This window comes from Ursus americanus, chromosome 5 (genome assembly GCF_024610735.1).
Source record: "Ursus americanus isolate L20-20 chromosome 5, mUrsAme1.1.p, whole genome shotgun sequence".
NCBI lineage: Eukaryota > Metazoa > Chordata > Mammalia > Carnivora > Ursidae > Ursus > Ursus americanus.
In genome coordinates, this window is record NC_142131.1 from 8,647,951 (window position 1) to 8,662,629 (window position 14,679).

Consider the following 14,679-nt stretch of genomic DNA (forward strand, 5'->3'; position numbering starts at 1 on the left):
CTTCTAATTACAGTACTTTAAAAAATTTATTATAAATATTAAAGTTACAAGGAGATGGTAAGAAGTTTCTTCAGTGATATGAGCAATATACCTGAAATACATACACGATACATAGGAGAAATTAACATCTAAAACCCTATTAATTCTTGAGTATCTTCTAAAGCCCAACTCTTAGAAACCAACCTTTCATTCCCAATTCTAGAAGGTTTAGTATACAGAACGGAGAGAGAGGAGACATGCGATTAAATAAGCCATGTAACAAAATAGACATGATTATGCCAACAAATCATTTGTATATTTAGTCACTGAGGTGCTAAGTTTAGATATACTGAAAGCCTACTCTGAAGAATGCATATAGTCACCCTAAATATTTAAGACTGTCTTATATTAACAGTTTACCTGTTAAAAAGCATACTTTTAAATAATCTTCATTGAAAGAATGAGTATAACTCATATGCACTGAGCCTGGACTAACGTCAAAGCAATCCAAAACAATGAAAAAAAAAGTAGATCTTACTTATACTTCCAATGCAAACTAATTATACGATTAGCAGAATTAACAGCAACCACTCCAGGGCGCCTGGGTGGCTCATTCGGTTAAGCATCTGCCTTCGGCTCGGGTCATGATCTCAGGGTCCTGGGATCGAGCCCCACCTTGGGCTCCCTGCACAGCGGGGTGTATCTTTCTCCCTCTCCTTCTGCTTCTCCTCCCTTGTTCATGTGCTCTCTCACTCTCTTTCTCTCAAATGAATAAATAAAATATTAAACAAACAAACCAGTGACCATTCTTCTTGGAATAGTTAATAAGAAAAATCTGGATAAACTTTCTATCTTGAATTTCATAACAAAGATAAGTCTGACTCAGTAACTTCAGTTATAATCAAGCCAGTGTTAGCTCAATGACTGTCTATACATTGTGCTAAAACTGAGTTATGCAGAATTTAGTGTGTTCATTCTGATAATCTTCAAATATCTTACCTGTTATAAAACTTCGTATTCTGTAAAATTAAATTTCTCTTTTGTTTTTTTTTAAAGAGTTATTTATTTATTTCAGAGAGAGAAAGAGAGAGAGAACATGCGCTTGGGTGGAGGGGCAAAGGAAGAGGGAGACAAGCAGACTCCCCACTGATCGAGGAGTCCAACACTGAACCTGATCCCAGGACCCTGAGATCATGACCTGAGCAGAAATCCAGAGTTGGACGCTTGACGGACTGAGCCACCCAGGTGCCCTAAATTTCTTTTGCAGAATAAAAGCTCTCTTCCATTTAGTAAAAAGAAGTTGTCAGATAATAATTCTTTGTTTGCTAAATCAGTGTTTCCTAAGAGGCCTAAAGATACACTCTTGATATGTGAGATATTTTTATCTTCTTTTTTAAGAATTCATTTTGCAAATCACTGAATCATACAATATACCTAAGATTGTCTACATTATACATCTCACCAAACAAATAAGTAGTGTTCTCTCAGGCTGAAAGAATAAGCTCATCTTTAACATGTACACAAATAATTATAGGTAAATTGTGTACTGTCTGAATTCCCAGTTTTTCAAAGTCTGTAGTTTTTCCTGAACTTTCTATGAATATTAAGGGATACTGATACTATTTTAACCATTTTTATATGTATTTTAAAGTAAGGCTACTTTTGTTCAGCATCTTGATATTTTTCATGTATTCCATTTTTTCCTGCTGTTTAACTTTGGTTCATATGTGGAATGTCTGATCTACTCCAATCTCCTCTTTATAATATCCAAATAATCTTTAGTCATTGAGTTGAAAACAGGTCCCAAAGTTAGGAGAAATTTAGGGGCACCTGGGTGGCTCAGTCAGTTAAGCGTCCAATTCTGAATTTCAGCTCACAGAATCTGGAACCATTTTCTGCTAACATATCCTGTATCTCACTTGTCTTATCAATTGCCTCTTTGTTACCGATCTGGTTCTCTGCCTAATTACATTTCAATTATTTGAATTCTTGTTACACCTTTATTTTATTCTCCTATAAATGAAAAGACCCAAGACTTGCACCCTTCCAATAACAACTTACACCTTGACCTCTAAATAATTTTTTCAAGGGGCGCCTGGGTGGCAATTAAGCATCCGACTCTTGATTTTGGCTCAGGTCATGATCCCATGGTCATGAGATTGAGCCCCACGTCAAGCTCCACATTGGGTGTGAAGCCTGCTTAAGATTCTCTCTCTGGCCCTCCCTCCCTGCTCTCTCTCAAAAAAAAAATTTTTTTTTCAAAATACCTGCACATAAAGTAAAAAGACTTGCAAATTTTACATAGGGCCAACCTACCATTTTCTCCCACTCCTCACATATTTCCATAGCACAGAATTGGTAGGTACGTAATAAGCAGCCAACAAATATTTCAGTGATTTACTCTATCCTGTTTTCAGTTGTCTTGTTAGTATATTATTGTTCCTTAGGAGTATCAGTTCTTAAATTTTAAAGTCACTATAATCAAACTATTAGAAAATCAAGTAATGATTTAATAAAATAAAAAGCTTAAAATATAAATTCATAATTACTTACTTTCCTCTTAAAAGTTATGGATTTTACAGAGAGATGAAAAGCAACTATCTTTTATCCAGTGACAGACAATTTATAAGAATCTACAGAACACTGTAAGAAATCTGATTCCTAGATTTACTCACCTGAGGGATAACGATATCTGCTAATGCCTTTGAAAGCCTATATAATTCCATTGTATTTTCTAATTTCAAGGAACCATTATGCTGGACGTCATATTTTATACAGTCATATATGTCAGGGATTTTACTTATGTCATATCTTCCATTCTTTGTTTTAAAGTCTTTCTCCAACTTGGACCATCTACGTAGCATAAGCTCTAATGTTTCACTATGGTAAAGCTGAATATCTAAAACAACATAAGATATTTAGCATATTAAACTTAGAATCAGATTAAGGGTGTATACTAAAAAGTTGATAATTAGAAGCTTTTTTTAAATGTCAGAGGTGAAACTGTTAAGAAGGCAGGGAATGTTATCGTAGGCATATACCATTAGCAACCACATATTTTGTAGACTTAAATAAAAGATGTAAATAATTGGCTTAGGACTTGGTCTACAAAAGACCTTTCTTTATGTTACACACTTCAATAATCAGAAGAAAAAGAACAACAATTACAACAAAGCTCTTTTAGGCTATTTTCAATTCTGAATTTTAAGTACTATTCTTTTCTTACTAGAGTCACAGAACTAACAGAATAGACAGTCTTTAGCAGAAAGGAACCTTAGAAATTAAACAGTTCAAAGGATTTATTTTTACCAGAAAGAATCCTAGGTTTCAAAATTGCCCAACTTATAACAAACCTAATCTCAGAGTTAGAGCCCAGATGATTTTCCTATTGCTTGTTTCTTATTATACTACCTATTTGCTGCCTAACTATATGGCAATGCTACAGAATTAAATACCAATATTTTATTATCTTTTTCATGCTATCATAGAGAAAAGAAACTATAACCTAGTTATTATTCTTTTGCTGAATGTATGTTAACTCATACCTACAATAGTATGAGGCTTAATTTCTTAAGATTGATGCATCTTATTTAAAAATGTTTATAGTAATTGGATAATAACTGTCATCTGTTTCATGTTCCAAGGAACACATAATATTTACCTGATGATTTGGGATCTTCCATTCGATGTCTGATTTGAGAAGTCAAACTTTGTATCAAGGAATAAACTTTGTCACAGGTCTTCACAGGGTTTTTAATTAAATGCATTGATTTGATAAGAGAAATGCTTCCAGATGGAGTAAGCTACAAATGAGGAAAGTACAAATTTTACCTCTAGTTATGCCTAATTGTCCAAGAGAACAATATACAAAATTTTCCAATAGCTGGAGAATAATACCATATTATAAATTAAGATGGTCCCCAAAATATAGTAATAAGATCAAGAAGGAAGCAAAAATCTCAGAATTTCATGTTAAAAAAATAGTAAGGATTAGTTATCATTAGATTACTCACAGAGCAAATTTAGCAGAAGTACTCTAGCTTACAATGAAATTTCATTCTAACTTACAGTGACAAATTGCTGACTCGGTATGGTTCTAATCATTCAACATATATTTACATGCAACAACCCAAGGTTAAGCAACTTGCCTTAAATCAAACCAATAGTTTGTCAAGAGTGGGAAGAAAAAAACAGGTGGTCTGGCTATAGCGCTTGTCCTCTTAACGACCATGCTAATGCCTTTGTGATGAGATTTTCCTAAGTCAACAAAATCCATCAATGACAACATAGTTTCAAATTACAGTTTTGATATTTAGCATGACAAGTTATTTTATCCCATTAAGAAAGTTTCTTTAAAGTACGTAAAGTGAATTTCACTTTTTTTTATTATAAACTAGTTAGTTTGGATCAATCTAACCATTGAAGAAAAGTAAGAATTCTGGGCAAATAATTTCTGTATTTCTGCTTTAAGGTATCTGAGAGATAACATAGTAAGGAATTGTGGGAGCAAAACTCATAGGTCAGAGATTCAGAGCGTGATCCTGGCATTTCGGTCTATTTTTGCACTGGAGACATTTATTGATTCTGAATAGATAGCAGAGAGGTGGAAGAGAGCTTTAATAGTCTTATTAGATTAACGGGACAAAAGTGAAGTCCAGGGTTCCCGAAAGTAGAACTCTGGCAAACCATGCATTTAGGGTTTGAGAAAGGAGAGATGAATCAGAAGCAAACCAACCCATGAACAAACTGCAGACCGGGTTCAAGTCAACTGTTGGCTTTCAAAGATCTGTTGTGAAATTGGATTAAGGCAATCTTAGATTTTTATGTCGACAGGCACGTGGCAGGAACAAATTTAGAACGCCTTAATGGAAGATGATAATACAATCTTAAGCTAACTTTATTTCCACAAACAAATATGCATCCATTATTCAAGATATTCAGGCACAAAAGAAAACAGGATAGTATGAATGTCAATAAGCGTAATACACAACAGAAACAGAACAAAAGAGACTCTAGGTATTAGAATTACTAAAAACTAAAAAATGAGGAAAACACTAATTTGAAAAGATACATGCACCTTTATGGCTACTGCAGCTATTTACAGTAGCCAAATAATGGAAACAGCCTAAGTGTATACATATAAATGACCAGATAAAGGAGATGTGGTGTGTGTGTGTGCGTGCATGCGCGCACACACACACACACACACCACACACACATAGGAATATTATTCAACCATGAAAAAAGAATACAATCTTGGCATTTGCAACATGGATAGATCTAAAGAGTATAGTGTTAAGTGAAATAAGTCAAAGACAAACACCATATGATTTCACTCATACATGGAATTTAAGAAACAAATGAAGAAGAAAGTGACAAATCAAACAACACTCTTAACTATAGAGAACAAACTGATGGTTACCAGAGGTGAGGTAGGTGGGGGGTGGGTGAAACAGGTGATGGGGATTAAGACTACACGTAATCGTGATGAGCACTGAGTAATGTGTAGAATTGCTGAATCTCTATATTGTATACCTGAAACTAATAAAACACTGTTAACTTTATTGGAATTAAAAAAGAAAACAAAGAACATAAAAATAAACAACACCTGAAAAATGAGGAAATTTCCTGTGTTCAAAAAGATAAAACACTAAAAATAAAAAAATGCAAATGACTGAAAAATGACAAATTAAATATTAAAATAGCAAAAAGAAATTTTAGAATTGAAAAACTACACTGGCTGAATTAAAAGCACATAAAATACAGCCAGAGATAAATTTAGTAAATTGGAAGACTGGTGAAAAAATTTTATCCATAATAAAGCATAGAGACCAAAGGATGAAAGAAAAATTTAAAAAAGGATAAGAGAAGATAAATTACTAACAAACATATATTTAGAGACCCAGAAGAAGGTAACAAATGCTACTTTAAAGACAAAAATCAAAACCAGAAAAACAACTTCCCAAAATGAAACTACAGATCCAAGAATCCTAATCAACTACTAGCAGGATCAGTTTCAAAAAAGCAATCTACATCTAAACATACACCAGAAAAACTGCTGAAAATCAAAAGTAAAAATGTTAAAAGTGGCCAGGAGGAGAAAGAAAGAAAGAAAGAAAGAAAGAAAGAAAGAAAGAAAGAAAGAAAGAAAGAAAGAAAGAAAACAGAAAGATTATCTTCAAAGGTGCAACAGTAAGATCAACAACTGACTTCTCAAGGGAAACACTGGAAGCTAGAAGATAGTGTAACAATATCTTCAATGCAATGAAAGAAAATAAATGTTATCCTAGAACTCTATACCAAGTGAAAATATCCTATAAAGTCAAGTTGAGGGGCACCTGGGTGGCTCAGTTGGTTAAGAATCCAATGCTTGATTTCAGCTCAGATCATGATCTCAGGGTTGTGAGACTGAGCCCCACGTCAGGCTCTGCTGCTGGGCATGAAGCCTGCTTAAGATTCTCCCTCTTCTTCTGCCTCTCCCCACACCCTCCCTTCCTTAAAAAAAAGAAAAAAAGAAAAGTTGAAATAAAAACATCTTCAGACAGAAAGGAATTCACCACCAATAGACTAACAGAATTAATATAGTTGTTCAGACAGAAGGAAAATGGTCTTAAATGGAAACTATGGACTTCAGAAAGAATAAAAGGTAATTTAAAGGGCACATGAAGGGTGCCTGGGTGGCTCAGCCAGTTAAGTGCCCAACTTGATTTCAGCTCCGTTCTTGATCTCAGGGTCTTGAGTTCAAGCCCCTCACAGGGCTCCACGCTGGGTGTGGAGCCTACTAAAACGAAACATAACAAAACAAAAAAACCAAAAAAGGACAAATTAATGATAAATCTAAATAAAAACTCCCTGCATAAAATAATAATAAAAATAGCATTGTACAGCTTAAAAGATACAAAATTAAAATATTAAAAGCAATATAAGAGCATATAAGTTGCAGGCTAGGCAAATGTTACAAGGACTTTAAGGCTTGTTGCTAAATGTATGGTCTAAGGACTAGCAGGCATTGGCATGAACTGGAAGCTTATTAGAAAGCAGAATCCTAGTCCCTATCCCAGATATGATGAATCAGAATCTGCATTCTTAACAAGACTCCAGATGATTCTTATGCAAGTTAACATTTGAATGGTATTTTTCTAGAGTCCTTGCATTGTCCAGGAAGAGTAAGAGCACCATGTATGTAAACATTCGACTTTAGTAAGTCATAGAAGCCTACTGTCATCTCTGGGGTAATGATAAAACAAACAATAAAATCAAATATAATTTTTAAGCTAACAGAAATAAGTAAAAAGTACCAATTTCAACAAAGGAAGAGAGAAAAATTAAAAAGGCAGTATAAATATAAAGCCCTTGAAAATATAGTGGATTCATATTTGTCAATAATTTATATCGTAAATAAAACTGCCCTAAAGATTTTCGTAATACATTTAAAAAAACCTGGCTAAATGCAGATTGTAATAGATACACCTAAAAATGTAATTTCAAAAAGACTGAAAGTAAAAAGGTAAAAAAGATGTACAATGCAAAACCAAGTAAGAAGGGAAAAACTGTTGTTGCTATATTAACTTCAAACTTTGAGGCAAAAAGTACTGATGGATATATATCATTTCTAAATTTGTATCTAATAACATGGCATCAAATACATAAAGCAAAGATTAAGAGAACTACAAAGACAAGGAAAATACACAATTAGAGTGGGAAATTTTCATGCGCAACAGTGAAGAAAGAAAAAACAAATAAAAAAATTCAGGAAGAATTTTTGTTTTTACTAAAATGGTAAAAAGTTAGAAATAAAGTTTAATTCAAAATGCCACAGGTTTTGGACTTCTAAAAAAAACCCTTTGAATAATCTATGATCAAAGAAGAAATCACAAAGGAAATCAGAAAATATGCCAAACTGCACAAACCTCAAAATGTATACATGCAATCATAAAGGGAAACTGATAGCCTAAAGTTCGTATTTTAGAAAAGACTGAACATTCACGAGTTAATAAGCACGCAGCTAGTGACACGCATTTACAGAAGTAGAAGGAATACAATATTAAACAAATATTAATCAAATGGAAAACAAGTGCATCATAAAGAGGACCAACAAATTAAAGATATTTCTTTGAAAGGACTAATAAAGTGTATCAATCATAATTAAACTGATCAAGAGAAAAAAAGACAGTACAATGTTAAACAAAAAGGGACATCTCTACAGATCCTGCAGACATTACAAAGAATTTAAAGAGGATATGATAAACAAACTTCTACAAGAATGTAATTTAATACTGACACAAAACGTAATAACTGAAAATTACTAATTATTCTGGAATCCATGATTACAATGATTACATGATTTCCCACAAAGAAAATCCCCATAGGATTTACTAGTAAATTTTACCAAACATTTAAAGATATGTACACAAACTCTTTCCCCAAAATAGGACTCCCTAATTTTATGAGACTAGCAAAATTCTGATATTGAAAGTAGGCCAAGGCATAAGAATAAAAATGTGAAGGTCAGTCTGACTCATGAACACAGATGTAAAACTCCTCACCAAAAATAGTAAACCCAAACCAGTGAGATATAACAACAGCAACAAAATATATACATATATAAAGTTGAGTTTATTCTAGGAACCAAGATAGCTTTACATCCCCCCAAAATCATAGATACAACAGAGGAAAGGCAAATAGTGATAAAAGTTTCATTTAGCAAAACAGGAACAAAATGGAATTTCCTTATTTTGAAAAAGAATAGCTATTAAAAAATCTACAGAAAACATATTTAATGGACAAATGTTAAAAGTCTTCTTTGAGAACACGGACAAGAAAAGATGTTTTTCTATTTAACACTGTTTTCAAGAGGCTAGTTACTGAAGACAAGAAAAAAAATAAACAAGATCGGAAAGGAAGAAAAACCCTGTATGCTTTTAAAGGATAAAGAAAAATCTACAAATAAATTATTAAACTAATAAATGAGCTCAATAAGGTTGATGCAATAAAGTTAATATTAAAAAGCTATTTCTACATAGCAACAGTCAGAGGATAAAATTTTTAGATGTACTATTTACAACAGGATTAAACATATATTAGAAGATATAAATTTTCAGAAACTACAGATTTGATCCATGTAAATCAATATTGCAACAGCATTTTTGACAGCTTATTTTAAAGTTCAGATGAAAATGCAAGGAAAGCCAAGAAAAACTTGAAGAAGGAACCATGTAGGACTTGGGAGATCTTATTCAGTGGCACAGGATCAAGAAAAGAATACAGTATAGAAATAGACCACACATTTATATTATAAAGATGGTACCACAGAACAGAGGGAAAAGGACAGTCGTTCAGTATGTGGTGCTAAAATATCTGGATGTATATACAATTGGGCAAAAATCAATTTTGACATCCTTACCTTATAGCACACACAAGTCGATTTTAGCTAGATTACAGATAAATGTGAAGGGCAAAGCTTTACTCAAAGCTTACAGATCATACATAAGAATATTTTATGACCTCTAACTAGAAAAAGATGTTATAAGCAATACATTAAAAGGTACTGACCACAAAGGGGAATGGGAGCTACAGGCATCCAGTTATTGAATGAGCAAGTCATGGGGATAAACTGGCACAGGGAATACAGCCAATGGTATTTTAATAGTGGTGTATGGTGACAGATGGTGGCTACATTTGTGGTGAGCATGACACAACATACAGTCTTGTCTGTCTAATCCCTGTACTGTATACCTGATACTAATAAAACAATGTGTGTCAATTATACCTCAATAATTTAAAAAAAAAGAAGATATTAGGCTATACCAAAAAAAATGCACTGACCATAAAGGAAAAAATTAAACTTGGAATTCATGAAAAATAAGAACCTCTGCTTATTGAAAGACATCATAAAGGCTGAGTAGGTGGTAGGATTTAGAATACATATAAAAAAGAGCTCATATCCAAAATAATTCAAGAATTTCTACCACTCACTAAGAAAAATACAGAGAAGCAGTAGATAAAAAGGACAAGAGACTTGAAGAGAAGGCCTCATGAAAGGATATCTAAACAGTCAAAAAATATTAAAACCACACTGAGCTACTATTACACATCTCCCTTCAGACTGGCCAAAACTGAATAGTCTGGGAATACCAAGAATAGAGACTATGTAGAATAATGATTATTCTCAAGGACTTCTGATGGAATTATAAATTGGTTCAATGGCTTTGGAAATCAGTGTGACATTATCTACTAATACTGAAACATAAGCATACTGTGGGTCACAACAATTCCAATCCTAGAATATGCCAAGAGAATGTATGCTCATATGCACTAGGAGATATACAATGACAGTCATAGCAGTATTAAGCATAAGAGCACAAAACTGTAACAATGATCCAAAGTATATATAATTATAGTATACTCATAAAATAGAATATGGGTCATCAAACTATGGCCTGCAGGCCAAATGTGGCCTGTGGCATAGCCCATGAGCAAAAATCGTTTTTACATTTTTAAAAGGTGGTTAAAAAACAAAAAGAATATGCAACAAGAGACCAAATGTGACCCACAAAGCCTAAAATTTACTAACTGCTCTTTGCAGAAAAAGTTTGCCAATCCCTAAAATAAAATACTACATAGAACTGATTACTGATTAACTATGGAAATTCTCAAAAATATAGATGAACATCACAAATATGATATTGAGCAAAAGAAGCCAAGCACAAAAGAAAACCTACTCTATTGTATGAAGCTTAGAAAACAGCCAAAACTGAGACCATAGCGGTTAGGGAAGCATACTTATCCAAATAAGTTTATTGATATGAGAAGACTATAAAAAAAGAGCAATATAAAGCCAGGGTAGTAATTATTTCTAGGAGATTGGGAAGGAGTTGCAATTGAGAAGGAGCACACAGGGGCCAGAGGTGTCCCAATGTTCTATTTCTGTATCTGGATGGTGGCTATAGGAGTATTTGCTTTATAATACAACAGACTCTAAGTTTATGTTCTACATAATTTTCTGTATGTGCATGGTATTTCACAATGTAAGAGAATTTGCTAAGACCCACCTTTTCATAGTCTTCAGCAGTAAAATCTCTATCTTTCTGAAGTATTTCATGAAGTCTTGCTTTCACACGTTGCTGACAACTGCTCAGAGAGTCACTGTCACTATCCAAAAGACCATTCATATTTGCACTTTTTACCATCTGAACAAGAATGGGTGTAAGCTCTCCTTCTAGAGCTAAGAGCCCCTAAACATAGTGAATAAAGACAATACAGATTTTAAAATTAGTATGCAAATTAATAGAAAGCATTTTAATAATTATTTTGTTACACACTGAGTTCCACAAGGTATAAGCTAACTATTTGCAATAAATTAACTTTATTAATAATATAGCCCATCACCATTTCAGCGCTTGCATTTGAAATTTCAAATTTGGAATTTTTAAACATTGCCTTAGCAAAAATCTTTTAAAATGTAATATTAGATGACATTCCTAGTAATTCTTATTTATACCTTTGCAAAAGCAGCTGCAGTCATCTGGACTCGTCCTTCATCAGAGGCATATATTTTGAGGTCATGTCGGTAGGTACTATGTAATCTAAGTAAACCACAACCAGGAAATCCTGCATAATCTCCTGAAAATAAATACTCAAATCACTTAAGCTATATTTTTGACTCAAGATATTTTTATAAATATTTAGTAACATCTCAAAATAAATAAAGATTTGAAAACATGCATAAATTTAACCAAATTAAAGAAACGCCAAGATTTACCTTGACCTCCAGGATACATACACCTGAAAGCTCTTCCAAGTTCTTCAGCCTGGACCCTGCCTGCAGGAGTTAGTTCTCCTCCCCATTTTAGAACCAAAAGCAAGGATGGTTCTTCTCTTCGGCTGTCTAAGACACATGTGAATGGATAGAGGCAAACATCAAGTTTGTTTCTTTCAAAGAGACACATTTCAAGTTTAATTTTTTCTTTGTTCTATCTTCTGCAGTGGAATATAGCTTTTACGTAAGTTATTTTGTTCCTTTGAACACACCTATCTTTGTAGGCTTTTCTTCTGTTAGGAACACTCTTTTGCTCCTTCTGCTAAAATCTTACTAAAATTTTAAAATCTCTTCCATACTTTACGAAGAAGGCTCTTTCTCAGTTTTCTGAAAGAAGTATTGTTCTACCTTCCCTGCTCTCACAGTGACATGACACCAACAGTATTTGCCCCATATATTTAATTTAGTTGTGCTAGCAATGCTAGATTAAGAGCTCCTTGACCACAGGATCGGTATCTTGTCTTTAGATCAAAAGTCTCACAAAAAATGTAATGTTAGCTGAAGTGAAGATGTATACATTTTTATGATGAGGAATCAATGATTTGCATAATTTTTAGGACGACATGGGATGAGAAAGCCTAAAATTTATTATAATTGAAGTTTATGAATGGTGTATATATATATAATAAAATGTAACCAAGAGCAGCTTTTTAAATTTGGAATTGTGTAATCTCTTTATGTTCCAAAGATTTTCTCAGATATTAGGGGAAGTTCCACAAGCAAATGAGTTTCTACACTTAATTTATCTCCCCTTTATCATGTCCTAAGATCTATATTGGGCTACAGAAACAAAGGTAACGTAAAAATAAGTAATAGGGGGCACCTGAGTGGCTCAGTCAGTTTGGCACCTGCCTTCAGCTCAGGTCATGATCCCAGGGTTCTGGGATCCAGCCCCTCCTTGGGCTCCCTGCTGAGCCTGCTTTTCCCTCTCTCTCTGCCCCACCCCCTGCTCTTGCACTCTCTCTTGCTCTGTCTCTCTCTCAAATAAATGAAAAAATCTTTAAAAAAATTTTTTAAAAATTTAAAAAAATAAAAATAAGCAACAGAAGTGCTAAAAAACTTAATGATGATTCATTAAAAGAGACAGAAATCAACCTTTTTCCTGGGACTAGATAGTAGTTGTATGTGCCTTATTATGCAGGCTAATATTAATTTATGGAAGGATTAATTAACAGACTTTTTCAATCACAGTTATTTATTGTTATCACAAACATTAAAATATAAGAAATTCATCTGTAGTATTAACCACAAGTGTGACAAAACAGCAGCATGTCAAATTTTAAAATAAATTTATAAAGATCAACATAATCAAACTTGTGCTTGCATTTAAGATAATCATTGCTTCAATTTATGCCACTATAAATAATGACATTGTGAATAACCCCAAAGATCAATCTTTCCCTAAATACTGACAACTTCCTCGGGATAGATTCTTCGAAGTAGCATTAAGATCGAAGCATATGAACAACTTCTGAAGTTTCTAATATATACTGCCAAATTACTTTTCAAAGAGGTCAATTTATACTCCTACCGATAGACTGAAATCTACTCACACTGTATTCTCATTAACATTCTTTGTCACTGCCTTGACAAAAGAGTAAAATAAGAAAACACTTTGCTAGTGTGACAGCCAAAAGTAGTTATTACTATTATTATTATTATTTTATCGGGCATCTACATTTCTCCAACCCCTGCCCATTTTTCTTTTAAAAGGTAAATGAATTTATGGAGTTTTATGCTGACTACAGAGACTGACCTTGTTTAAATGCTTATTCTGACTTTTTCAGTAGAGGAAAACAGCTGTATTGGAAACACTTTTATTATGTATTTTTTCAGTTTTCTTGTACTTTATGAGCTTTCTTCCTGTATACTCTGCCCTCTTTTACCAAAAGAGGAAGAGAGGGGTCCATTAAGTAACATGCAGATATAAATAAACTTTCTGAAAGAATCGTAGAGTAAAAGGGAAGTCCTAAGCAGTTTACAAAACAATAAAATCTATCCTTTACTTAAAGGATCAAGAATAAAATCAATCCTTTACTCAAAGGATAGAAGGGAAAGTTAACAAACTCTACTTTATTTTTCCGTTATTCAGCATGTCAGTCCCTAAATTATTACACAGAAGAGGGTCCAAAGGCAGTAAAATGAGTCGTTAAGTCCCTACACATAATTAAAACACAATAGGCATTAATAGTGATATACCTTCTTCTTCACTAGATGTTTTAGGACAACCGTGAGGGAGGTAAGTTAATTGGACTTTACGATTTATTCCAGAAAAATGGCCATACCTGAAAAACAAAACGACAAGCAGAACAATATTTAGTAAGTATCCAATATAACCTCCTAAAGAAAAACTAAAATCCATCTAGAGAAAAACTACATATTAATGTCCCCTTCCATTTGTAATTTTTGAATTCTCTAACATATCCTCGCAGAAAATCTCTGTGCCATAGGTAGTCATTCTAATCACATTAAAAATGAAAATACAAAAAAGCTTCTTTACAAAACTTAGACAATTTTGAAGAGATGACAAAGTATAGAAATATAAAAAAATAAATGTATGGGTATCTAAAAATAAAGGGAATAAGATTCTAAGTGGTCAAATATATGAAGCTTATAATAGGAATACCGGTGTAATCAACTTCACTCGATTAACTCAAAATTGTTTTTTAATTAAACAACACTTAATCAGTGGTCATGTTAGCAATTTGGCTTTCATCCTAAGTAGTACTTCATAAAATATCCAAATTCTTCTCATCAAAATGAAAAGTAAAACTAAAACAATAACCTTCAACACAACAATGTATTTTCTCACTGGTACAAATGAAGATCTCACTAGACTTTCACTAATTTCTCTTCAGCTATAAAGTGCAAAAAGATCAAAC

The 14,679-nt window shown here is 33.2% G+C and overlaps 1 protein-coding gene across 24 annotated transcripts in view; it reads right to left on the reverse strand.

Annotated features, from left to right (window-relative positions):
• The window catches only part of PPIP5K2 (diphosphoinositol pentakisphosphate kinase 2), a 69,544-nt gene that overhangs the window by 33,707 nt on the left and 21,158 nt on the right, over positions 1-14,679 (reverse strand). For 20 of the 24 annotated variants that reach the window (XM_087861953.1, XM_087861952.1, XM_045808302.2 and 17 more), the window contains exons 14-19: positions 13,997-14,082; positions 11,741-11,866; positions 11,480-11,601; positions 11,031-11,213; positions 3,641-3,782; positions 2,655-2,878 (exon numbers count right to left, since the gene is read on the reverse strand). In XM_087861953.1, coding sequence (XP_087718079.1) covers positions 2,655-2,878; positions 3,641-3,782; positions 11,031-11,213; positions 11,480-11,601; positions 11,741-11,866; positions 13,997-14,082 — 883 coding nt within the window. The remainder of the gene's footprint in view (positions 1-2,654; positions 2,879-3,640; positions 3,783-11,030; positions 11,214-11,479; positions 11,602-11,740; positions 11,867-13,996; positions 14,083-14,679) is intronic. The other 4 variants (XM_087861943.1, XM_045808306.2, XM_045808300.2 and 1 more) reach the window with 1 other exon arrangement.